The sequence below is a fragment of the Erigeron canadensis genome, chromosome 2 (genome assembly GCF_010389155.1).
Source record: "Erigeron canadensis isolate Cc75 chromosome 2, C_canadensis_v1, whole genome shotgun sequence".
NCBI classification, from domain to species: Eukaryota; Viridiplantae; Streptophyta; class Magnoliopsida; order Asterales; family Asteraceae; genus Erigeron; species Erigeron canadensis.
Genome location: NC_057762.1, coordinates 41352560 through 41378429, shown reverse-complemented (window position 1 = coordinate 41378429; position 25870 = coordinate 41352560). Strand labels below are relative to the sequence as shown.

General features: G+C 33.8%; 4 protein-coding genes and 1 long non-coding RNA gene across 5 annotated transcripts; 1 reads left to right on the top strand and 4 right to left on the bottom strand.

Annotated features, from left to right (window-relative positions):
* The first annotated feature begins 1221 nt into the window (after positions 1–1221).
* Positions 1222–3660, top strand: LOC122587483 (HVA22-like protein a). Its single transcript, XM_043759669.1, has 5 exons — positions 1222–1437; positions 1700–1726; positions 1839–1961; positions 2797–3040; positions 3415–3660. The coding sequence occupies exons 1-5, from the start codon at positions 1376–1378 to the stop codon at positions 3475–3477; spliced, it is 519 nt and encodes a 172-aa protein (XP_043615604.1). The 5' UTR covers positions 1222–1375; the 3' UTR covers positions 3478–3660.
* Positions 3661–6163: 2503 nt separating this feature from the next.
* Positions 6164–9322, bottom strand: LOC122588280 (flavonol synthase/flavanone 3-hydroxylase-like). Its single transcript, XM_043760394.1, has 3 exons — positions 8967–9322; positions 6497–6818; positions 6164–6427 (listed from the first exon to the last, which is right to left on the bottom strand). Exons 1-3 carry the CDS (start codon positions 9320–9322, stop codon positions 6164–6166), a joined length of 942 nt encoding a protein of 313 aa, XP_043616329.1.
* Positions 9323–16384: 7062 nt separating this feature from the next.
* On the bottom strand, positions 16385–17392 carry LOC122587448 (protein PHYTOCHROME KINASE SUBSTRATE 3-like). Its single transcript, XM_043759622.1, has one exon. The coding sequence runs from the start codon at positions 17351–17353 to the stop codon at positions 16478–16480; it is 876 nt and encodes a 291-aa protein (XP_043615557.1). The 5' UTR covers positions 17354–17392; the 3' UTR covers positions 16385–16477.
* Positions 17393–18702: 1310 nt separating this feature from the next.
* Positions 18703–20350, bottom strand: LOC122586376. The gene is made up of 3 exons (XR_006321969.1): positions 20145–20350; positions 19313–19375; positions 18703–18808 (listed from the first exon to the last, which is right to left on the bottom strand). It is a non-coding gene; the product is annotated as an uncharacterized LOC122586376 (long non-coding RNA).
* A 738-nt stretch (positions 20351–21088) lies between these two features.
* On the bottom strand, positions 21089–24975 carry LOC122588939 (probable methyltransferase PMT2). The gene is made up of 7 exons (XM_043761159.1): positions 24748–24975; positions 23731–24379; positions 23425–23635; positions 23053–23341; positions 22564–22953; positions 21693–21770; positions 21089–21577 (listed from the first exon to the last, which is right to left on the bottom strand). The coding sequence occupies exons 2-7, from the start codon at positions 24370–24372 to the stop codon at positions 21343–21345; spliced, it is 1845 nt and encodes a 614-aa protein (XP_043617094.1). The 5' UTR covers positions 24373–24379; positions 24748–24975; the 3' UTR covers positions 21089–21342.
* Between the last annotated feature and the right edge of the window lie 895 nt (positions 24976–25870).

Genomic DNA, 25870 nt, shown 5'->3' with positions numbered 1-25870 from the left:
ACCTGGCTCTAGATCCATGTACTCGAACCCAAAGCTAGTCCAAAAAGTCGGGTTCCGGTATCCTATTGAAATGACTTTTTTTTTCATACCTACATATTAATTTATCTCCAATAACAATTAATTTAGGTTCGGATTTGAGACAAGGATTTTTAATCAAGTTTGGGGCCCGATAGCACCTAAATCTAATCCATATCTGACCTGTTGTTATCCCTAATTATATGTCCCGTCGGACTTTAGATTCCTAGTGAGCATTACAACCATCAACTTCATAAAAAAAAAAAAAAATTTGCACCCGAGTATCAATTAATTTCAAAGATAAATTTACATTTTATATGCATTTTAAGTGAGAAGGTTATTCTTTACATACATTTTGATTTGTAAATTAACGTTTTTAACTCTCATTTTTATTCAATTTTTCACTTCTTACAATCTAATAATATAACTAAAACAGAAGATTGGGGGTACACTTGACATCCTTAATCACCCTCCCTGAGCATAATTCTCTATCTTAATTAATCCTCTATATTTTCATCTCGAACGTTTTGATTTTCTTCGGGCTGTTCCACTCCGAAATAGTCCATGCATGCACAACATGAATTCATAGATGTAATAATTAAAAATATATAAAAAAATATAGAGGATTAATGAGGAGGGAGTTTTAGGCTAACGGAGGGGGATTAAGGGTGCCAAGTGTACTCCCAACCTCTTTTTTAGTTGTATTATTCATCTTTTAGTTATATTATAGATAAAATAATTTAGTAGACCGACAACTACTTTTCTTTACCTATTTCATCATCTGACATTTTTCATTCTTTCTTTTAAACTTCAAACTTTTTATTTAACTAATTATTACAAATTAATAAACAAAACTAACGAATTTACCAATAAAAAAAGTTGAAAAGAAAGAGTTAACTGGAATCGATATTGATATGGAGTTAATCTTCATATGTTTCGTTCTTAAATTTGTATTTTATCTATTTGAATTTTATTTAGTTTTTATGTAACATACTTCGGTTATTTTTAAAAATTATGATTTATATATTTTGAAACTAACATAAAACTATTAATTATATAATCTACTCGTTCCTCTAACAAAATTCATACTCCCTAATAATGTTGGTGAATTTATTTTTAATCTTTGCTTTTAATTAATTTCCATAAAAAATTACACAAAAAGGTAAGATTCCCAAAATAAAAAGGCAATTGGTATGCATTACCTACTTGCGGCTTCTAAAACAAACCAAACCCGGCCTCTCTTCTTTGTCTGTCCGAGAATCTAAACTCCACAAACAAAACCCAGTTTCATAATATAATCTCTATATATCTGTATCTATATCTATATATTCAAGATTTTGGTTTTTGGGTTAATTGTAAGATGGGATCTGGAGCTGGAAATTTGCTTAAACTTATTGCTCAAAACTTTGACATTCTTGCTGGGTTTCTTTCTTCCTTCCACTCTACTTTTTATTACACAAACACCATAAATTTTATTACTACTTTTTTGGATCTTTTTTATACACATATATATTTATTATATGTACGACATACTTTGTGTTGTCTTGCTGCTATTGATTAATGATTATTTATTTAGTGTTCCTTTTAGGTTTACTTTTTACTGTTACTATCATTCTTATCAATGTAGACATGTTAAGTAGCTTGTAATAATAATATTAATATATTTGTTTTTTTGGTGTTGCAGACCTGTTGTAAGTTTGGCTTATCCACTGTAAGTTTTGATTCTTAGTACTTTTTATGAATTTGTTTCATTAGTATAGTTGTCTTTAATAATGTGAATGATACGGGGTTGATTTTTATTTTATTTTATATAAATAAAATAGATATGCATCGGTGAGGGCGATAGAGACTAAATCTCAGTTGGATGATCAACAATGGCTGACATATTGGGTTTTGTATTCAATGATTACTCTCTTTGAGCTTACCTTTGCAAAGTTGATCGAATGGTAATCTTGTTTGCTTTTTAATGCCTTTTTCTTATACCGCGAGTTTGCTATCGCAGGGTTTGTATTGTACCTGGAATTAGTTGTTAGCTAGTTTACAATAGTGTAAAGTATGTTATCATTAAGTGTAGATAGTTAGTTAGATCTCTAGTGGTGACGACTATATAATAAAAGGACTAGAAACCCAAACGGGCTAGCCTTGAGGTTGGGGACATAGGATTCTCTAGTGCAGATCTGAGTTGAATGGTGTAGGCTGCAACTTTGGAGCCAGTTCTTATGTGCGTAGCTCGGTTGGTTCTCTGAGCTACAATATGGTCAGGTATGCTGTATGCGTGGACAATCTCCTTAGCAGGCTGCCGTGTCCATCTGGAGCATAAGCTTATCAACATTTAATTGCGAAAATACAAATAACTACAAGTAAAAATGTTAACTTTACTCGAAAGTTGGAATATAGAAAAATATACATACAGTTTGTACCAGGTCAACAACTGAAAATGTCATTTTATATGGGATTCAGGGACTCCTTGAGGTTTAAGTATAAGCTTGTTGGCTATTTGTGATTCTCTGTATGGTTCATAGTTGTATAACATCTGCCTTCTCCGTTAGGCTATACGCCAGGGCATCTAATTGATTGTAGCCTTATAGGATTCTTCTTTTTTCCTTTTTAAAAACATAGGCAGAGTTCATATCCTATATGAAACTCACTTTCTTCAAATATTTGGCTCATTAAGGCGATAAATGTTCAAGGTTTTAACTTCAAAGCTGACATGAATTGATCAAATTTAAGAGAAAACATTGACAAAATGTATATAACTTATTTCTTGGTGGCATTTGCCAGGATCCCATTTTGGTCGTATGCAAAGCTGATTGTTACCTGCTGGTTGGTGATACCATACTTCAGTGGTGCTGCATATGTTTATGAGCATTATGTTAGACCTTTTTACACGGGAAAGCAGACTATTAACATCTGGTATGTCCCTAGAAAGAAAGACGTGTTCAGTAAACCAGATGACATCCTAACTGCTGCGGAGAAATACATTCAGGAACACGGCCCAGATGCATTTCAAGAAATCATTCATCGAGTATGCACCTCTCTTTCACTCTGTCACATGCAAATTTTCTTTGTCGAGCTGTTTGGAAAATGATTCAATGGGTTTAGGTTAATATAAGTCATTTTCGTATGGTCGAAATATGCTGGGAGCCTGGGACAGGTTGGGGTCAACCCATAAATACATTTTGACTCGCATTCGACCTGTATCAAATAGCTACTGCATAAAAAGACTTGGACCCACATTCATCCGGTTTGACCCATTTAACCATCTGTGTTTTAGTTTTAGATTTTGAATCGACCATTTGAGACAAAATATTAAAGGAGTGCGCTTCTACCTATTCATGAATAAATGGGTGCCTGAAAGTGCCACATCGATCTCTAAGTATCCCTTTTTGTTTCATGCAGTCTGATAGGGAAGTGAGGCACAGAGGTAACAACATTTTCTCTGGAGATTACCACAATTACTGAGGTCTGAGCAACACGGGGGCTTCAGGTTCTTCTTTTTGTGTTTGGTGTGGTTAAACTCTGTTGCTAACCTGTTGTACGTATCTCCTCGAAGTTAATGTGTGCTCGAAGTATTTTCTACTTCCTATATGTCAGGTTGTTTTCTAAGTACATATCTTTCAATAACATGTTATGGTTAGTTGGTTAGTGTGCTCTAATATCATCTACTTCCTGTAAGTCAGGTTGTCTACTAAGTACGTATCTTTCAATAGCATGTTATGGTTATTTCTACATGCAAAGATGACACGTATTTTACTTGTTATTTTGCATTTGTAACTATCATTGTACTTGTAGAATTGCAATTATCGAGAAGTTTTGTTGAACATCAAGAAGCACAAGTAGACTCTAAATATTGTGCAATTGGTATTGTGGTAGGCTTTATAGCTTCCACCAAAACAAAGCACACTGGATTCTACTATTGCAACTCCAAGAGAAGAAAGCAAGCAACCATATCTCGTTGTTTGATAACTAAATAGTACAAGCAACCTTATGGTTGTTTCTTTAATGGTTAGATTTAATGGTGTGTGATTCAGATGATTTCTTTAGGTGGCGGACGAGTCTTGTTTTTCTTCTTCAAAGCCAGATAGTCCTTGTAATAAAATTCTTTGTACTTTGGTTTGACTTACAATATCTCAAGTAAACTGGGACAATGGCTCCACCCACTTGTCTTCTTGCAAGCCATACAAAAATGCATACAAATGCCTGCTGCTTTCTTTTGGATTCATCGCTCTATGCTTCACACGCTTGAATTTCTTATTACTTTATAGGGAGTCTTGTTAGGCATCATAACTACATTTGGAGCATATAACATATATGATGATTCACATGTAGGTGTTAATTAACAGTTTAGTATAACATCACTTACGTTAACAACCAGTTTGCCCTTCGAGGGTATCACCCGAATCTATTCTCATTCTTGCATATCCCTAACCTCTGATGTCGTCTTGGAGGACCATGGTGATCATATTTGAGTCTTCGTGCTCCACTTTTCCGATCTTGTTGATTTTGGTCGTCTGAAAGTAGTTGATCAGTATCATGAAATCCAGCTCTAGTGCTCTACTTATTGTCACATTTCTTGAGAAAATTCTATGGGTAAGTTGCTGAACATCTCTCTTCCAAGGTTTTCCTTCAAATTAAGGAAAACATTGTTAGATAGCATAAAATATATCAAATGATTGATCTTGATCTGACTGCATATATAAAAGCTAAAGTAGATATCTCAGATCTGGTGGATTAGTGGGGAGCACATTGAAGGGTGATCCAGGTAGAAACAGGATCGGGTACTCGTTTTTTTGCTTCTGAGTGGTCTGTCCACCAGTAGTGCTTCACCTACACCAGAATTTGACTCCAGTTTACCCTCATCTGAGTACTTAAAATGTGTTGTGGACAGCTACATTGCTTGATTCATAAGAATAAGTGGGACACTGTGGCTCACTATTTGAAAGAACCCGTGGTCCTGCAGGCTTTGGCTATGGTACACATGGGCTTTTTCAGTTGGATTTATCCCCAGCCAGCGTTGGGAGTGGTTGGCTCAGACTTCTGTTATGCTTGCAGTTTGGCATTGGCTCTATTCCTGCTGCCTCTCTTTTAATGTTAGTAGTTGGGCTTCATTTGTCCTAAAAACGTTAATGATATGTCATGTTGACTTTAAATTAATATACTTCTCCGAAAAATGAACTTATAGGAATTTGTCTACATTTGTAGGAGTGAATTATTAGGTGGAGTTTTCAAGAGTTCAGGGTTTCATCCTAGATATGTGTGGTTCGAGTTTCGCATACTGCCCAATTGAATGTCACTGTGGTGTCTCAAATGCTAACTGTTAATTGTTAACTACTAACTCGTCGTTCAAAGAAAAATCTATCTATTTTCCGTAGTTTTCTAATGTATAATTATATAAATGTTTAATGTTTACGTTTTCTATTTGATGAGTTCGTGTATATTTAAATAAATCTGTTTTTAACATTTTCGAATTACTACATATTTTACTCCATACTCGGTTTCCAATATAATGACTAAGTACATTCATAATATGAAAGAGAATTGATATTAGTACCACATTATTTAATTATTTTACCACATCTGTACAGTTAGTGTTTGTACAATCTGTAATGATAGTTGTACATTGTGATAAGAATATAAAAAAAAATGGTACAAATATCATCTCCTAATATTAAAACTTACAAATTTGGTGTTCGAAATAAAATAAAATAAAACAAAAATAAAACTTACAATTTAAAACAGATTTGAAAGCTACAAATACTCAAAACAGCAACGGTACCCAATCCCGCCATGAACCGAGGTATGGGGGAGGTAAGATGTAGACATACCTTACCTTTACTCAAAGGTAGAAAGGCTGTTCCAGATCCACCGAAGTGGAAGGGACCTCCGGCCCAGCGCTATAACCCTTGCAAAAGTGCCCGATGGCAGACGAAGCCAAAACCGAAAAGGAGAAACTCTCAATCTCAAACTCTTAATCTTAACCTCTCAATCTCTATCTCAGCCTCAATCTCAGATCTAGATTTGGATCTAGAAAAGATGAAAGAGCCGTTGGGAGAAAGCAGGGAGAAAAAGAGAGAGAGAGAGTAGTCAGAGATAAATTACAAATACTCAAAATAAGAAATCAAAAAGCATTAAGTCCTTTCCTGGACTACTAAATTTCATAGTTTGTGATTCGGATGACATCTTCAGGGTTTGATGGAGGGTGAGTCTTGTTTCTCAACCTTAAAGCCTGATACTCTTTCAGATAAAATCCCTTGTACCTGGGTTTCATTCCTATCTCCTGAGTAAATTGGGGCAACGGCTCCACCCACTTGTCTCCGTGCAAGTTATAGAAAAATGCATGCGAATGTCGGCTCCTTCCCTTCGGCCTTACCACTTTATGCGTGGCGCTTTTGAATTTCTTATTGCTCAATACCTACATAATTTCACGATTATTACATATCAAACTGTATGTTAAATCGGTTTTAAAGTTAGAATTTGTTACCTGAATAACGTCACCTAAATTAACAACCAATGTGCCCTCTGAGGGGATAACCGGAATCCATTCTCCATTTTTGCATACCTCTAAACCTCCAATGTCTTCCTGGAGGACGATGGTGATCAAATTTCCATCTTCATGTTCAGTTATGCCATTGTTCTCAGTTTCAGATGCCGGAAAATATCTCAATGCCACCAAGAAGTCCCAGCTTCTATCGCCATTGTACTCCTGGAGAAAATTTGGAGGGAGGCCTAAACACTCGCTAATTATGCCTTCCAATATTTGGCCCGTCTTCACAAAATACTTGAACATCTCTTCTAATGTTGTCCTTCAATTTAGCAGATAGTAAACTATTAGAAGATATACCATAGCTCCACATGTTTTTAACATAAACCAATACATTGTCCATCAACATAGCAATAATTTAATGGGATAATGACCTGTGAATGTAGTGAACTATGACAAAATGTCTATGTTATGTATTGATCTAATCCGGGGTCTATATTATGTAATGAACTTACCAAAACTGTCTAAGTGATGCATGATATTTATTGTAGGTACCCTATTGTTATATGGATCGTAATAAGACGCAATTCGTTATGTCAAGAGTGCGGAATCCTCTTGATATAACTAGATTGCTATTGCCTTTTGTCAATTAATGAGTGATTAATCAACCTAAGGTGTTGCACGAGCTTGTAATTTGTGTAGGATGTCACACGAATGGCAATTCGACCTAATTCGTAATTTGTAAAATGTTCATTACAAATTTTCGTAAATTAGTCCTGTATTTATACTAGTAGGGTTTAGGTTCGTGTGTTCTTAGGCTTCACACGAAGTGAATCGGGCCCGATCCATCAAAACCCTCGTGTGGTCGTGCTGACGTCAGCACGAGGATCACTCAACGTACTGATGACGTCAGCACGAGGAGCGAATCTTGGATTGCTTATTTTGCTTGTACATAATACGTCCAACCATCGTTTAAGTATTCTAAGACACTTATAACCTTGGTTCTACGTCCTTGTACCTGCATAACAATATATAACACACAAACACAATACAAAAACATAAACAGATATAATATTGAAGTTCAAACGCAATCATTATATACCAACAAAAGTTCTTATTTAAATGATTACTAACATAAATCCTAAAACATAAACGATAATCAAATCTATGTTGCTACTGTCACACATAACATGCATCCCTTAAACAGTTTTAGCTTGTAACATGTATCCTTTAGACAGTTTTGGTAAGTTCGTTACATAACATAGACCCCCGATTAGATCAATACATAACATAGATATTTTTTCATAGTTCACTACATTCACAGGTCATTATCCCTAATTTAATATTTAAGAGATTTTCTGACGCCTAATTTACTTCATTGACTACTAAACGAGTGTTTTAAAAGTCTCATTGTTAGTGATCATAAGGGGTGCATGATGACCATGGTTGAACCGGTCAAGATACCAGGTGTCAAGTTAGGGGAAAGAATATGATTAAATTTAACGATCTTTCTAAGTATATTTTACCTGCTTTACTTTGATCCGATAAAAGTTGACCAGGTTTCAAGTAAATGTATGGATATTGCAAGATATAAAACCAATTATATTTTGATTATGTTTGAACTAACATATGAACATAATAGGTGATAGTGACAAATTATAAAATTCTAAATGAAAATCTGGGTCATTTTTAACTAAACTAAAAGCCCTTTACATTTTCTTTGAACATTAAATCTCATTCCAATTACATTTGGGTTACATATGCATCCAGTCAAGCCATTTTTGTTATTGACATTACTATATTGAGAGAAGCTAATCCAAAGTTCATGACTGATAACTTTAGTTTATCAAACCTTACCAGAAACTTATTTACTAGAAAATGTATTTTACTTGCACATTTTATCGTATTATTACCGACTGAATCTCATGAATAAAAATAGGATGCCCCACCCTTGTGTGCCTACCAACAGCGGGTTATTGTCATCAGATTCAGGTGTTGAGGTTTTAGTCAGCTTTTCTTGGTTGCTTTGATCAGTACAAGGGTCTTAACTTTTAGAAAATCTCTTGGCGATGCTATTGAAGTGCCTTTGGTCAAAATGTCAATATCTAACTTCAGGTGATCAGTCAAGTTACAAAGATTGAAGGATAAATGACAGCAAAAACATCAGTTACTTCAGTTTTATCACTTGCATAGTCTCCTAAAGAGATAAACAAAAAGTTCAACATGTTGTGAAAACTGTCATCATTATCGTTATTGTGAGTGTCCCTAAAATGTTGGCTGCCTTGGAAAATGGTGGATGGCTGGTTGTATGCTATTGCTTACATTGCAGTTGCAAACTTTAACACCTGATCTACAACATTGACTTGGGTTTCTAAACAGTGGATACATGGTTATATTCTCTTTATATCTATGTAATATATATTTAACCATATATGTAAAAGGACTGTCGAAGAGAAAATGTAGAATTTACCTGAAATGAGGTGGATTAGCAGGAAGAACATTGTATGGTGATTCGGGTGGAAACATAAGCACGTACTCGTTCTTATCAGGTGAGTGTTTCGGCTGCTTGTTGTAGCCAGCGGGAAGTGGTGCATCAGGGCCAGAACTAGACTCCCTTTTCACCTCATCAGAGTACTTAAAGAACGTCCTGGACAGCTCCATAGATTGGTTCATCAGATCGAGTGGGACACCATGGTTAACTACTTGAAAGAACCCGTAGTTGGCACATGCTTCAGAAATTGTCTCCTTGGCCTTTCTCCGACCAGCTTCATCACCATCTGTGAAGAAAGGTGAGAGATCAACTGTGGGAATTGTTGGTTCTGGCATATTTTTTCCTCCGTTTGGCTCTCTGTCTTTGCCACCTTTCTTTATAATAAGGTGACTTCATCCTGCTTTGCATAAGGCTAAAATATATTGGCTTGTAAATTATAAGATTTTATTAATTATTTCTAACTACTTTTTGTCTTATCCAAAGACACATATTAAATGTAACTTGTTATATATATATATATATATATAGAAAAAGTGAGTATGAGGTGTTATGCACCAAACTTGGGTGAAAAACCCCTTATATACTAATATTTTAATATTTTAAATAAATGCATGACCCCCATGATTTTTACCTTTTAAAAAAAGGTATGTGAGGGGTTTTTCATCCAACTTGGGAATATGAGGTTGTTAGGCACCTAAGTTGGATGAAAAACCCTTCACATACCTTTTTTTAAACCATAAAAATCATGGGGGGCCAAACATTTATTCAAAATGTGAGGGGTTTTTCCACCCAAGTTGGGTGCATAACAGCCTCATACTCACTTTTCCAGACATATATATATATATATATATATATATATATATATGGGGGATGGGAATATAAGGCTGTCGGGTATCTAAGCTTAGGTGTGGAACACTCACAGATTGTTTTTTTAATCCATAAAAATCATGAGGGCCTATGTATTTATTCATTAAAGAAGAAATAATAAAATATTAGTATGTGAGGGTTCCACACCTAAGCTTAGGTGTCGGACAGCTTTATATTCCCTTTTTCCTATAATATATATATATATATATATATATATATATATATATATGGCCTGTTTCATAAACTTGGCTCCTTGTTGCTGGCTGGCTTTAAACTCCCATAAAAATTCTTTGTTTTTCTTACCATTTCTTTTCTGAAAACTTTGTATATATACGCTAAGTTATAAGTTACATTGTAACATGTTATCAACACGTCTCTATGATCAATATATCGGAACCAATTGCAGGAAACACTCACTTAATCAAGTTAACCACTAATCAAAGGTAATCATCCCCTAAAAACATTTTTATAACATTATATCAGAAGAAGATAACTAACATAATAAACTATAGCATCTATTCTTCTGCACCAAACTCCAATTTATTCTTAATAATATTTATTTATGCAAATGCTAACCTTAATTTTGTCTTGTTCTTTATGTCTCTATTAGTTATGCAACTAACTCCTGTTTATTCTTACTAATCTTTATTGTTGTATTCAACTTGTTTATGTGTTACTTAATCATTCTTATCAATTTATTCAATAAATTATATTTTACAAACCGGCTATCTAATGGTAATTAACGGAGACAAATGGAGCTACAACTATATGTTTTCAATACTTCCTCACTTGCCTTTCCATTGATCTGGACCCATACAAACAATAGAAAGACACAAAAGCTGAAAATCATCTTTAACATATTTTCCAATACAGATTTCTATTTATCTCATGCTGCAATGTGGCCATTTGGGACTAATTCTTTCCATTACTTAACTTTTCAATAAAGGATTAAAAAGGAGCACAATGATATGATCTCACATCGGCCAAGTATGAGATTGGTTAGTGGTTTATATGCATAAGCGTCCCCTCCTCCTTTGAGTTAGCTTTTGAGAGTGAGTTCTACACCCAACTTATGGCATGATACGGGCCTATTATGGGATGGGTTTGTATGACACAAATGGAACAATATTTTTCTTATAGGATTAGTAAAATGGACAATCGGTTTCATGGCCAACAAGAAATATGAAAATTGCATAAAAATATGGTTAAAAGGAAATGGGCCGGGATTCGAACCTCTGTCTCGACTCTTATGCTGCATGTTCCCTAGCACTAGGCTACTCTTTAGTAAAAACGAGATATATCACCCGGGCGTTGTCTCGGGAGACATGACGTTTGTTGATGTCTTTCTTTTTAAGAAAAATTATCTAAATTTATTAAGAAAATGGTATTAAGAGAAATGACAAAATATGATACATAAACGACGCTCTTATAAGAATGACAAAATGTGTTGCGATCATAATACAAATAATAATAGAAAAAGATGACTTTGATATATTAATTTCTTTCTATAATTTTCTAACCAAAATATTACATGTTCCCTTAAAAAGTTTGTGTGAAAATAAAAAAGGTTTAATGGATGCCTACAATTTAAAATAAAATCCTTAGTACAAAATGTAAGAGATCAAAGTTTTTAGTATAATAGTATTTTAAAGAAATAAAATTAAAAAAATTTACAAAGATAATAAATTTATAATGAGGAAAAAAAAGTTAACCATGTAAAAAATGTAAGTTAAAAGTAATAATTACTCCGTAGAAAATAATGGACATGTGGGGCTTACAAAAAAAATAAAAAAGTTACTATTCTTTGCACAAATCCCAATACTCCCGGACGTTGGCCCGGGAGACATTACGTATGTGGATGTTTTAAAAAAAAATTACTTAAATTTATTAAGATAATTGTATTAGGAGAAATAACGAAATACGTCTATAAATAAATATATTAATACCGAGACGACGCTCTTAAAAGAATGGCAAAATGTGTTACGAACATAATACAAATAATAATAGAAAAATATGACATTTTTTACATATAAATCCAAAGTTTTGAATTAACCTGACATACTAAAATGTCAACACATGGCCCAAAATTAAATATAAATAAGTAGCCCAAAAGTTTGAATACGGAATAGCAAAGCCCATTAACGATAACTATATTAATACCGATAACGACATTCTTAGAAGATTGGTATAATATTAAAAACAATAATAGAAAAAAATGAAATAAAAATATATTTAATATTATATGATGAGTTTATGTTTTACAAATAATTATGGGTTCATGAGCCGGGAGTTAAAAGACACAAATTTTTTAAGGGGAACACGTAGTATTCATCTAGTGGTTAAAAAAATGATAAAAATAAATGAAGGTGGCATGCCTATGTGAAAAAAGAAATATTAAAACTTTTGTGTGAAATTAAAACTTGTACAGTTTAAAATAAAATCCTTACTATAAAACTGTAATAGATTAAATCTTTTCGTATAAAATGATTTTAAAAGAAAATAAAAATAAAAAACGTTAAAAAAAGTTAAATAAATTTACAGTGAAAAGAAGTTAACCATTTTTTTTTAAAAAGGGTAAAAATTACTTTTGTGTGAAAATGAAACCCATACAGTTTAAATGAAATCCTTAGTGTAAAATTGTAAGAAATCAAATCTTTTGGTGTAAAATAATTTTAAAAGAAATAAAATAAAATAAAAAGGTTTGAAAAAGTTACATAAATTTGTGGTGATAAAAATTTAACCGTTTTAATAGAAAAGGGTAAAAAATAATAGTAAAAAAAATAATGAATATGTGGACCCCATCAAAATAAAATAAAATAAAATAAAAGTTACTATTCTTTGTACGGATTACGAGATTTTGTTTTTAATATATATACGAGATATGTCACCCGGGCGTTGCTCAGGGAGACATTACGATTGTAAATGATTTAATAAAACATACAGTATTATTCAAGAGATAATGTGTCATAAACTTTTTGAAAAAAACATGTATTATTCAAATTATTAAAAACTGACATTTGTCAGTTAAAAAATGAACTGTAAAAGTTTTGTGTGAAAGTCGTTCGCGTAAAAGTTTAGTGTTAAAATTGGAAGAGACTTAAATGTTGTGGTGAAAATAAAAAAAAATCAAAAATTTTAAAAATTTAGTACTAAAAGTATAAGAGGTTAAAATGTTGTAGTGAAAATAAAATGAATAGAAAATTTATTATTCTTTACAAGTTTTCCTGTACATTTTATTTAATATATGTGTTGAAAAGTTTGTTGCTAAAGTGTAAAAGGTTAAAATGTTGTAGTTAAAATAAAAGATTATCAAAAAGTAGAAAAAATTAGTGTTAAAAGTGTAAGGAGTTAAGATATTGTGGTGAAAATAAAAACATTAAAAAGTTTACTAAGAATTATAAAAGTTTTGTTCTAAAAGTGTAAAGAGTGAAACCATTATGGTGAAAATAAAAAACAAACTATTATGGTGAAAATAAAAAATAAAATAAAAAGTATACCATTCTATACACGTTTTTCCGTACCTTAAAATAAAAGAAAATTATAAACAATGAAAGTTTAGTGCTAAAAGTGTAAAGAGTTAAAATATTTTGGTGAAAATAAAAAGAATACAAAGTTTACTAAAAGTGTAAAAGTGTAGTGTTGAAATGTTGTAGTTTAGTGCTAAAAGTGTAAAGATTGAAAGTTTTGTGTTGAAAATAAAAAGAATAAAAAGTTTACTAAAAAGTATTATAGTTTAGTGCTAAAAGTATAAAGATTGAAACTTCTGTGGTGAAAGTAAAAAGAAAAAAAAGTATACTATTACTAAAAAATATTATAGTTTAGTGCTAAAAGTGTAAAGATTGAAAGTTTTGTGGTGAAAATAAATAGAACAAAAAGTTTACTAAAAAGTATTATAGTTTAGTGTTAAAAATGTAAAGATTGAAACTTATGTGATGAAAATAAAAAAAATAAAAAATATACTATTCTTTACACGCTTTTCGAAACTTTGTTTTTAATATATATTATAATATAATATATACAACAATAATTATATCTAAGCTAAGGACACATAATAGAACACAACTTCTTTGATAAAAATGAAATGGTTATCTGAAAACAAAATAAATATTGTTAAAAAGGTGGTACCTTTACAATCTCATCTTGGACTTCCTGCAACTTCTGGAGTTGAGTGTCGAACTGTTCATCTTCAATCATGTTTCCAATTTTGGATTTTTTACATTTACAAGCTGCCATTCTAAAATCCTAAAATCTAATTGAGGAATCTCCACAAAAGGGTTTAGGGTCTTGTAACTCCCCCGATAGGCAGAATATTGGCTTTGTTAACGAGTGGCGATTATTGAATTATTCTAACTTTAGTTCGATTTTTTGGGAACTGCTTGAGTTAAAAAGTCGAGCCCGAAATATTTAGTCCATGAGATAATTAAAAAAAGGAAAATTATTAATGTCTCATAAAATTTAGGCCTAAAAGTATGCCTAATAAAGAGAAATTGATACATGACAAAGTCAATGGTAAAGATTATGAAAGTGAAATTGTGAAATTCATGTGTTAAAATTTGAAGGCACTAGTCATACTTTTAGACAAATTATTAGGCATATTTATCATTATCCTTAAAAAAATAAATAAATTCATTACACACAAAATATAAGATTATATTAAGTTAAAGTTTAAGAGTATATTATTTTTCATCTATCATATTTCTTATTCCTTGTAATTTTTTTACGAAAATTAAAATTTTTTTTTATTATTATTATATATGGTAAGTATACGTATTTTTTCTATTTATTCATTTTTATATTTAAATATTCTATCAATAAATAACAGTTTATATACTAGTGTTTATAATACAAAAGTCGGAGCCACCTTTTGTGGGGTGTATATATTTGTAAAAACGCTATTTAATGAATAATGGAAACAATGATGTCTTTCAGCTTGTAAGAAAAATCTTAATTTTTATACCTGTAATAATTATCATTACGTAAATTAAAAAGTTGAAAATAGATTTTATAAATAAGATGACAACACAAGGTTCAATCAATTAGCGGGATATGGGAGAAAGACTGTTTCTATTATCCCATAAAGATCTCCGGCCACAATGAGATAAAAATCTTTCATACAGAGTCAATTTTTATATAAATTTAAGTTTTAGGTGTATTTATGATCACCCATGTTTATGTTAGAGATTTTCCCATAAAGAGTCATAAGTTCATTTGCCCTTATTACAGAACACACGTCTCTTCAATCGATGATCAACATAACCCGATATTTGAGGAACTCAAAGATTTCATTTGAGACAGCCTAAAACAGCACAAACATGAAGGTCTCTTCTTTAAGTTGCAAATAGATTTGCCTTTTAGTTGACATCGTAAAGTCTTTTGTCTATTGTTAACTTTGATCCCACATTATTTCTTTCACTGATAACAGTTGTAGGGCTACCACACATGCGATAGTTTTACACCACTACTTTTTACTTAATAGAGATTTTTCAATCATAGAGTTTTGTTTTCCAAACTTCTTTTTGGTATATCATTTTAGTTTATCATAGAATTATTGTACAATACTAAATTGATAAAACTCATATATCGACCTATCCTTAGTTGAGATTAGAGCATCTAAAAATGGTGCCGAGATGGCCGGTGCGATGACACTACCACACCGGATTTTGTGGGTATCGTGGCATCATATGGTGGTCATCCTGGTATAAACAAGCAATGTGGTGACTTCTTTTCTTCATTTTGTGGGATTCAACTTTTAATGTGATTGTTCTTAGCAACACCAAAATGCTTTTAATCCAACTATTCTTATGTCAGTGTAATGCGGCGACGGTAGCAGTGTGATAATTAATGTAAAAGTAATTGATGTCAAAAGGGTAATGTAGTTATTTAAGATTTAATGCTAGATGTTATAAATTAAGTTCATTAGAGATATTATAAGTATTTCAATTAGATTTTATAGGTAATTCAAATGGAGAACTTTAAAATAATGAATAAAAAGGGAAGAGTATTTTTGGTTTATCAACAACTTAATTGAAAAAATTAAGAGCTGCACAAACCAAATATCGCCTTCTCATTTTTCCCAAACCATCACAACATACGGCGAGTGCTTTATACGTCTAACCAGACCTACCTGGGCTTCATGGCATGGTTGGGTTCCCCGATCTCAAACACTGGCCACTTAAACCTTTCGATGCACGTTCACAGAGTCACAATAAAGCAAAAAGACAAACTCCATACCATTTTCGTCCCGAAACTCAAGTTTCAACATAAAGCCAATTCAACACAAGAACTAGCTAGCCGACGTTAAACATCAAAAGACATCATGACATAAAACTCTCAAAATGTCATGACTTTGTGAAGCATTTGTCTATGGTTGTAGGCCCTTTTATCAATTGAAAAAATCAATAACCTTTCAAATGTATAAAGCAATAAGCACCAAATAGATGAACCATCATTAATTCCGATATTTTCTATTAGACAACATTGGCCAGTTATTACTTTAACTAATCAAACTAATTAAAACACGTACACACAACTTGATCACAAAATACACATAATACAAATTAACATTCTAATTCACATACATACAAACAAACATAAATACATATGATATCGACTGTAGCTAATAATTAATGTTTCGATTTATCAACAGGTCTATACACTGGTTCAGCTACTTTCACAGAGTTGTAACTCTTGCACCCCAACAACCCGTTAGCCAGTATTTTGTGCGGTTTTTTCACTGGCTCGGTTGTCTTTGTTTTTGACTTCGTGTTATAAGCCGTGTGTTTTTCATCATATCCTGAATAAACGGAAGAAAATTCAGCAGCACTTGCGGTGACAACACTCCACTCGATGCTAGCTTCACTAGGAGCGTATTGAGTTGAGGGACTCATGGCACTCGACTCAGACGGTTGCCATCCAGCTCTTGAGATATTTTCTATCTCAAACAAATCTGAACTCGCCTCACTCGCCATGTCATCACATATTACACTTTCTTTGCTCTTTGGGATCGCGTCCCATGTCAAAATAGACATTTTTCTCACAAGGTTTTTTGCTATGTCACCTTTGTTTAAATTCTTAGACCCGAATACTTCAAGTGACATCCTTGGAAGCTCTTCGATCTTTTCATCTTGAATATTTGTTGTTAGGATCTCCAAGGCCGGATTCAGGACTGGGAATGCGAACGGGTCACCTTTTTTAACGCTCTGGTGAACGTAAACAGACTTTCTAGTTGAACAAGGACCCGCACAGCCGTAAAACCATCTCTTACCACTCGTTTTACGTTGCAACAATGCCCCTTGGTTGTTGCTAAAACTGCTCGCTTCTGAAGAAATACTAGGAGTTCTTGCTGTAAACATACTCGGCTTCAGCTGTTGAAAATCCAAAACCGCCATGTTGTTAAACTTTTCACTAGCATCTAATTTATTTGTGACACCTTCAATAGGTTTAAGGTAGTAAGAAAAAGAAGCTACACGAAGATCATTTGGGTTGGTTTCGGTTCCCATATTTCAAGTATGAACAAAAAAAAAAAAAAAAGTTACAAGGACAAACTCGTACAATTAAGTAGCTAGAGTAAATGAAATGAAACTTTACCTATTTGGTTGAGTATTTTTTTTCTTTTAAAGGCAAAAAATGGATGTATCAAAGAGGTTGTGATGGGTCCAATGCATTATATTTGTGGCTTGAGTTTGGGGAAGATATGTATGCTATAAATGTGATAGGGTACCAAAATTAAATATATTCCTATTGGGAGAATATATGATGGAATTGAAGGTATTGGGTGCAAGCGGTTCCATCGAGTATTTATGGCTCGAGGCATATGGGAATGGACCACGAGGAGTAAGTGTAGTCGAGAATGTAGGTTTTATTATTGATTGGTGTTGAACAAATATTCTCGCGCTTAGTTGTGTATTAATCGATTGATTGTAACTAGTGACTTAGCTACACACCACAATTGAGCTGTTGATATTTAATAGTTCGCTACTTATATTACCATTTTTCATATATAGCAATAACACTATCAGAACGTTTTAAATATTAAGGGCGACATTTTGTATCTGTCTTAGTCATTTCAAGTTTAGCTTTATAGTTTTGTTAATCAGATCCGCTAATGATAAAATAGGATTCTAATCATATTGCATTCGGGTAAGCTGGTTCAAGAAGTATATGTACCATACTTCAATTCGATCCTTCAATCTATCCAACCATGCGCCTTTTGATAGTTTTCAGAAGTTTCAGACGAAAGTGTGTTTTTTTTTGTTTCTAAAAATAATATATTTCACATATATCACGATATATTTATGCTACTTGTCTCTAATAAGACTTGAACCCGTGGCTTGTTGATTTACTACAAAGGTCCTTTAATTGTTTCAGTTGACATAAAATTGGGCTTGGGGAGAGAAAAAAAAAGGGCAAAAGGACCCTTTAATGAATAGATAGATGGATTCATAGATATTAATTTAATAATTCTTCTAAGAACAACAAATTTAAATTGCATCACTACACAAGTATGTTAGTTCAGTTTGGATCAGGAAGAACATATATCCATTTCTGTCTGTATGGTCCTACATGTATTCTGCAAGCATTATTATGTTTATCAAGCATGTTCATAAAACCAAATTTGGACATACAAAATGTAACACCCCAACAAGGCGGAATCATGATGGTTACATACTAAGCACAACACGACATGGAAATTAAGTAGAGACAAGTCTAAATGCATTTAAAAGGATTGGAAATCCATACAATCAGTCAATTTTAAATACCGGATCATACAAAAATGCATAAGGAGCACACCCATCAAACGTTTACAAAATAATAGTTCAAAAGATGGTAAATGATCCTAAGCATAACCCATGAGCGGGAACTATGAATCACGGATCCATGATAAGGTCCAAGTCCAATCCTAGCATGCAATTAAATCAATCATCACCCAATACGTCTTTGGTTAACCTGTTCACCTGAAAAGTGTACTAAAACGTGTCAACATAAAGTTAGTGAGTTCGTAGGTTTAGATAAAGAGATCAAATGTGTCGGGATGACAACCGTTAATGTTACATGAGGATTAGGATACCTAATCATGTCCACACAAATCAACACAAATCAACGTTTAACAATAGTGGTAACCGGCACGACTTACATGATGAACAATGCATAAAATACGTTTCCTGACACGACTTACATAATGAATAATGCGTAGTAAACCGACACGACTTACATGATAAACAATGCGTAAAATACGTTCCTGGCACGACTTACATAATAAATAATGCGTAATAAACCGGCACGACTTACATGATGAACAATGCGTAATCATAACACATGCAATCACGTGAACAAGCAAAACAAGTAAGTAATCATCATCTCGTTCAACATCAAAATCAATCGTATCAACTGACAAGCATTTAACAAACTAGTACACTTTCCACCCCAAATAACGTAAACGTAGGGGCTACGAAACTCACCTTTGCCTTAAGCGTTTGTAGTAGGTGACTAAGCGGGTAAGCGGGGAGCACAATGATCACGACCTATTTCACAAGCATCAAGTCAACACAAGTACCCTAAACAATAAGGCTTAGCTAGTTTACGTCATGCCATAACCCCTAAGAAAGTTTGAGTAAGTTCCCGTAACCCATAGGCTACCAAAAAATCAAGTACGGAAGTTAAACGAAGCAAAAAGGTAGACTTCAGATAGCGAGCCTCACCAAAAACTTGGTGGGGCGCACCAAAATGATTTTTGATCAGAACTAGCAGGTAGTGGGCCTCACCATGAATTTGGTGGGGTGCACTGGAATTCCACCGATCACAAAAACTGAAGCAGTGGGTAGCACCAGAAGTGAGTGGGCCTCACTAGCCCAGATTTTCTGAAAACGGGTTTTGACATTAAATTCGACCCCAACTCATTTTCAAGCTTGATTAGACGAAATTGATCATAAACAACAATAACCCACTAAATCGTTTCGATCCCTAACATCATTTCTTGTCCAAAATCGATCATGACCCATTTCAAACCCTAATGAAACCCTAATTGACCCAAAACCGACCCAATGAGCTTCAAGACTCGTTTTCAAGTGTAAATAACTAAATTTGGGCATAATTAAACATAACCCAACTTAAGAATCCGTTCATATCATCAAAGAAAGCCCCAAAATTGTTCCTGACCTAAATTACATAACCAAAACCCTAATTTTTGACCCATATGGGTCTTGACCCGAATTTGACCAAGAATCCATATAAGTTGAACTAGAAACATGATTCTAAGCATAGAATGATGAATTTGGGATAGCTTTAACTTACCAAAACACTCCAAGACTTGTAAATCCGGATTTTAGGGCACAATTTGGATAAACACCTTCAATCTCTAAGTTCCTTCGAAGAATAATGATTTTTATTATTAGGGTTATTAAATTTAGTTAGTTTGATATTAAAAACACAAGATTTGATGTATTTATGATGGATTCATGGAGATTTCTAGTTGGTCGGTGAAGTAGAAGAAAAAGGAATTGCATGAGAGGGAGAAGAGATAAGATAAGGTAAGGGAAAAAGGGGATGAGTGATTGGTGGTGTGTGTGTGTGTGAGGGTGGTTGGCCAAGGGGTCTCATTTTTGAGGCCCCGTTCCGCTAATTTCGACAAATAGCTAAATGTTATCCAATTAAATGCTAAAACAAGAGCCGTAGCCATAATTAACTTAACGCTATGTCAAAACGTCCATTAATTCATATTAATCCATGAAATCATTCTCATTTAATTACGTTTAACTTATACGTCAAATAAGTCAAAAATCACGAATGTTACACAAAAGGAGGCTGTGTTAGCTTATTTGTTTGAGCTTATGCTTGTTAGCAAAAACTTTATTAAGGCTAATAAGTCAAAAGCTAATAAGCTGTTTGAATGGAAAAATGGCTTATTAAGCTACTAACAAGCTAATAAGCTTCTTCAATAAGCTAAATCAAACATGCCCTAAATATGATTGCCTCCATTTACTTTTGTTCAGAGGCTTATATCATTAGGTGATACGATTTTCCATCTTACACTTGGTGAGCAAAACAAAATGCAGGTTCACTAGAAAGTCATGAGAATACATTGTTGAGCTGTGTCACTCTCCATTGTGAAGGGGACGCCTGTTCATAATATGGTTCAAGAAAGAGTTGACCAAGAAACTGGCAAACAAGTAGTAATTCGACTTATGGTTTAAATTAAAGTCTAATTAAACAAAACCTTTAAGCTTCTAAGAACATGGTTAACAAAAATAAAACTCAAAACTTTTATAGCACTTACATGTAAGAGAGTAAAAAATACATGAGGCAATCATGGTATCCAAAAACTCTTAATTAATCAACCCTGAGCTATACTCACCACTAGATCTCAAACTAAGTTCAAGTTGTTGGTACAATTAATTAAGATGGAAACTGACCATTCCTCTTAATGGTTGCAAGTTTCCAAACAGAAACAAACAATATCTTTAAACGTTGTATCCTACATCATCTTCCTGCATCATCTCGAGGCTGTCGAGTTCCTTTCACCCACAACCCAATATTGTTTAACTGCAAACAATACCTTCTCTGGAACAAGAGGCCCGTCTTCATGATCCACCATCTTCGTGTTCCATCTCATGCCAGACACGATTTTTTTCACCTTCAGAATTTCTCTTTCATTGTCACGTATTATCACAGTACCTTCAGGCCGTAAAATTCTGTCCATTTCTAAAAGAATGTCCTCATAATTGCACCTGCATATATGCCAGCCATGAAAAACTCCTTCATAAGCTCAGGTTACAAAAAGTTCAGTTTTGTACTTTTGTCAAACAAACAGTGCTTATTGAATCTGATGTGTAAGCAACTTACTTGTCTTTGTACAAGCTGAAAAGACCATTGGCATGGATTAAGTCATATGTCCTTGGGTAAGTTGAAAATGCTTCACACCTGGAAAAGGAGATAAGGAAAAGTGTATAATGGGAGGGAGACTAATGCACAAATTTGATCATTAGGTTTGAATTTATGTTTAATCTATCTGATACTCAGGTAAGATGAGACACCACAGTTTGCAAGAACAAGCAAATTAAAAATGAATTGTGGTAATACAATAGCAAAGATGACATTTTTTTTGAACGGCAATCTATTCTATTCCTAAATTACACGAATGTCTGAGGATTCTCGACCCCCCCCCCCCCCCCCTCCCCTCTTCCCAAAAAAATCGACCCCTACAAATGTAGGAAGTGGGACTCGAACCATGGTGAAATACCTCAAGGTCAAAGACCTTACCAATGGGCCACCAACCCTAATTTTATCAAGCACAAATTTTTCCAAAGCCTATATGTCGTTACAAAGCATACTGCTTCTTCTCGCATTCACTAGATAAGAATCTCTAATTTAAGTAACACACTTGATTTCTAGCTTAAGTACCACACTTGATTTGACTTACAAAAAGACTTGAATTTAAATTTATAAAAAGTTTCTCATTAAGGTAATCTTGTGATTTACTAGACAACGCAGCGGCCACATCATCCTTTCGACTGGAAAGCCACGTGTAATTTACCCTGAATCACATTTGTTGAGCGTTTAAAGTTTTTTATCACATTTTTGAAAGCTTTAGGTTTTTTGTGGGTGAAAACTCACAATCAAGTGTGTTATTAAAGCTGGAAATCAGAGGAAAGTGACTCCCTTATCCTTTTATGCAATTTACTCAATAGGGAAGTAATAAAGGTTTTAGTATTACCAGTCATGGTATATGCCAATAAGACCTCGTTCGAAAACCACTCCAAGAGTGTCTTTCTGAGCAATCGTTGGCATCACGTTCATCACCCATAACTTAGGAGACTCGATTGCAGCAGCAAAACTTCCAAGACCCGCATTCATATCCATAATATTACGATAACGCCCTGAGTCAATGATCTTATTCACCCTCTTGTAAGCATTCAAATGCTTCTGCCACAACTTGTTGTCCTCTTGGAATAAATCAGCAGAAATTCCAGAAACCATCCCACTAGTAATCCTTGGAGGAACATCGTTAAGCCTCTCGGGAAAAGGTTTTAACTCACCTCCCGAAACATCATCTGCATTGTTTGTCTCGAGATAAGGAGTTACACACTCTTCCATCTCCTTGTACCTACGCATGGACATACATGGGTCATTGATTGTTAGAAAAACCACCTTTTTGTGTTTGCTTGATAGTCAAAAATATGAATTTCAGCATTCAGAATTATACCAGACATCATCTGGATTTGTGGATTGGCACATGGTAACACGTGAGTCTCGTTCTTGACAATAGGACTTATTGACTCTTTTCCTCCAAATGGCGGTTTCACCTTTCTCGTATTTCTTCTCCCAACAAAGAAGTTTAGCCATGTCTTCAATGTTCTTCTGCTCTTTTTCAAGTTCTTCTTTAGGTCGTTGCCATGATTTAAAATTAGCCTTCCAGTTAATCGGAGGACCAGAAAGAACCCAGTAGCCACCAGGTCTTAAAACTCGATCAACTTCCATCATGTACCTTCCACCTAGCACAAAATTTCATTATTAAGTTATTATATGAATCTCTAATACCATTATTTAAAACAAAGATTAGAGTTCATGAGGTTACTATTTCCGCCCCATGGAATCAAACACCGAGAACAATGAGCCATGTCAAAGGATTTTGATGGATATGGAAGCTTTATAGTTCCAAGAACGCCGATGATTGCTGGAACACCTCTCTCTAGGGCAAATTGAACTTGTGCTTCATGTGAGTCTCGTGGTGCAAATGACATAGCTATCACATTCCTTTTGAATAAATATGCACCCCAACTTGCAACCTACACAAATCACAAATGTAACAAAAACAAAACAAACAAACAAAACATAAATACAGATAACATATAAAAGAAGAAGAAGGGGATCTACAACTTACACCACAGCCAGTGTCCAATGCCGTTCTAACCATTCCATTAGCTATCGGGATAACAGAAGCCAACTGATCAATATACGCATCGGCCCCATGAGGAAATTGTGTTCCTCCACCTGGGAACCTAAACACGTTGCCTTCATACTGGATCCAATTCTGGATCGCCTTTTCAACCGTCAAACTCTTGTAGGGTGCATTAGCAAAAGGTACAAAATCCCGACTTTTAGGCCAAGGAAATGGGGTCACATACCCTTTAGGGGCAGGAATAAGACAATGCAACTTCTCATTTTCAGGAGGGCAATGTCTCTCTCTATAATTCATATTATCTCTAGGAAAAGTCATTGCACGCATTTGATCATGACACGGTGTATAATCAACAAACCGATCTTCACAGGGCTGAAAAATCTTATATTCTAGTAAATCATGTGGTTGCCTAATCCCATCACCATGGTGAGTCTCAACATTTAGATTCGAAAGCACACTACAATCGGCACTTTTCGTCACCTCTTGAGCTATACTATCTCCCTTACCAAACCCGCTCTTTTGCCACGCACCAAGCAAGTAAAAAAAGCAACATAAACCAACTACTATAAATATCGAAAACGATCTTCTGGTTCTATTATCCCCTGGATTTCCTTTAGTTGCCATTAGTAACCTGCATTAATTATCTTTATAAAATCAAAATCTTAATTCCTAAGTTTAGTACAAGGCCCTACATAGTTACTAGATCTTTAACAACTACAAGCCAAATCAATTGTAAACTTTTTGCCTAATAACTAATGGGGTCATGATAATAAATTCATTTAGCTACATCCAGCTAGGCATTTTATCAAACACTTAATGGGCATTTTAAAACAAGCATTCCCCTATGTAGTAAAGATTGCATTTTTAAGTTGTGGGCATTCAAGAAAATGAACAAGTTAACAACTTTATGATCTGGGTCAGCATTAAAACCTAGTAGAGTATAAAGGGTATCGAAAAAAATATGATCTTGATGAGAGAAAAAGGCAAATCAAAACTTACAGATCTTGAGAGTGAATATAAATGGAGATCTTGATGATGATGATATTATTGGGATTAAAACATGGTTATGTGTGACATATATATGATTAGTGTATATTGTAGTATGTATGGTGATGTGGGCGTGGGGTATTGAGATATGGTGGTCACTGTTTTGAATAAATGAAGAGGAAAATTGTTTTGGGATCTTGATGAGATGATGATGATTGTGATTATTAAAGTGATGATATGGGTCAGGTTTGGTCTGTCTTTTCCTTAGGATTCTAAACAGATCACTCTTTTGGTCACCTAAACAATACCTTTTCTCTCTCTCTCTCTTTTTTTTTTTTTCTTTTTCTTCGTCGAGTGCTCACACTATGCAAAGAAAATAAATCGTTTCCAACAAAATGTTATTTTGAAGATGGTATCCAACACTTTCAATATGTACTACAGCTTCACAAACATCATTCTTGTTGAATTTTTTGATTCTTGATATATAGGTAATAGGTGTGAGTATGGGTTGGTTGTTGGTTAAAATAGAAACCCGAACCGATCCATTCGGTTTTTAGAAAAGCAAAACCATTGGATTCGGTTTTTGTTCGGTTCGGTTTGTCGGTTTGGATCGGTTCCGTTTTTTTTTTTTTACTTTTTTGTTTATTATATTATAAATGTAATTTTCAATTTTTAAGAAAAAAATGTGATATAGGAATTAAAATATAGAGATGTTTTTTATTAACAAATTATATTTTTATAGGTGTTAAAATTGATATAAGTTTTAGAAAATGAATTGATTTATTGTACGTTTTCATCTAAAACATACAATTTATATAGATTTGTACACTACAAAGACAAAAAGTTTAAATATATTAACATACAGAAAAGTTATTTTTATTACAAAGGTTTGAAAAAATACAAAAAGTATAATGTATTTCCTCATTTTTCTTCCTTATTCTTTCCATCTCCGACCACCACCACGATCCTTCGGCGACGACGACCATCTCCGGCGAGACTTACACATGTGTAAGTACAACTTTTTTAGCATTTTAGGGTTTAAAATTTTTAGGTTTTTTCCTTCGCGAGACAACCACCACCAACCACCATAATCTTCGACCACCCCAACCACAACGTCGGCGTCGTCATCAAGGGC

Coding starts and splice junctions, on each gene's coding strand:
- LOC122587483 (XM_043759669.1), top strand. CDS start 1,376: ATGGGATCTGGAGCTGGAAATTTGCTTAAACTTATTGCTCAAAACTTT. Junction 1,438..1,699: donor AACTTTGACATTCTTGCTGG/GTTTCTTTCTTC, acceptor TTGGTGTTGCAG/ACCTGTTGTAAGTTTGGCTT. Junction 1,962..2,796: donor TTTGCAAAGTTGATCGAATG/GTAATCTTGTTT, acceptor GGCATTTGCCAG/GATCCCATTTTGGTCGTATG.
- LOC122588280 (XM_043760394.1), bottom strand. CDS start 9,322: ATGCCAGAACCAACAATTCCCACAGTTGATCTCTCACCTTTCTTCACA. Junction 6,819..8,966: donor GCTAATCCACCTCATTTCAG/GTAAATTCTACA, acceptor GCTAAATTGAAG/GACAACATTAGAAGAGATGT. Junction 6,428..6,496: donor ATTTAGGTGACGTTATTCAG/GTAACAAATTCT, acceptor GAAATTATGTAG/GTATTGAGCAATAAGAAATT.
- LOC122587448 (XM_043759622.1), bottom strand. CDS start 17,353: ATGGGAACCGAAACCAACCCAAATGATCTTCGTGTAGCTTCTTTTTCT.
- LOC122588939 (XM_043761159.1), bottom strand. CDS start 24,372: ATGGCAACTAAAGGAAATCCAGGGGATAATAGAACCAGAAGATCGTTT. Junction 23,636..23,730: donor CATTGGACACTGGCTGTGGT/GTAAGTTGTAGA, acceptor TGATTTGTGTAG/GTTGCAAGTTGGGGTGCATA. Junction 22,954..23,052: donor ACAAATCCAGATGATGTCTG/GTATAATTCTGA, acceptor GTCCATGCGTAG/GTACAAGGAGATGGAAGAGT.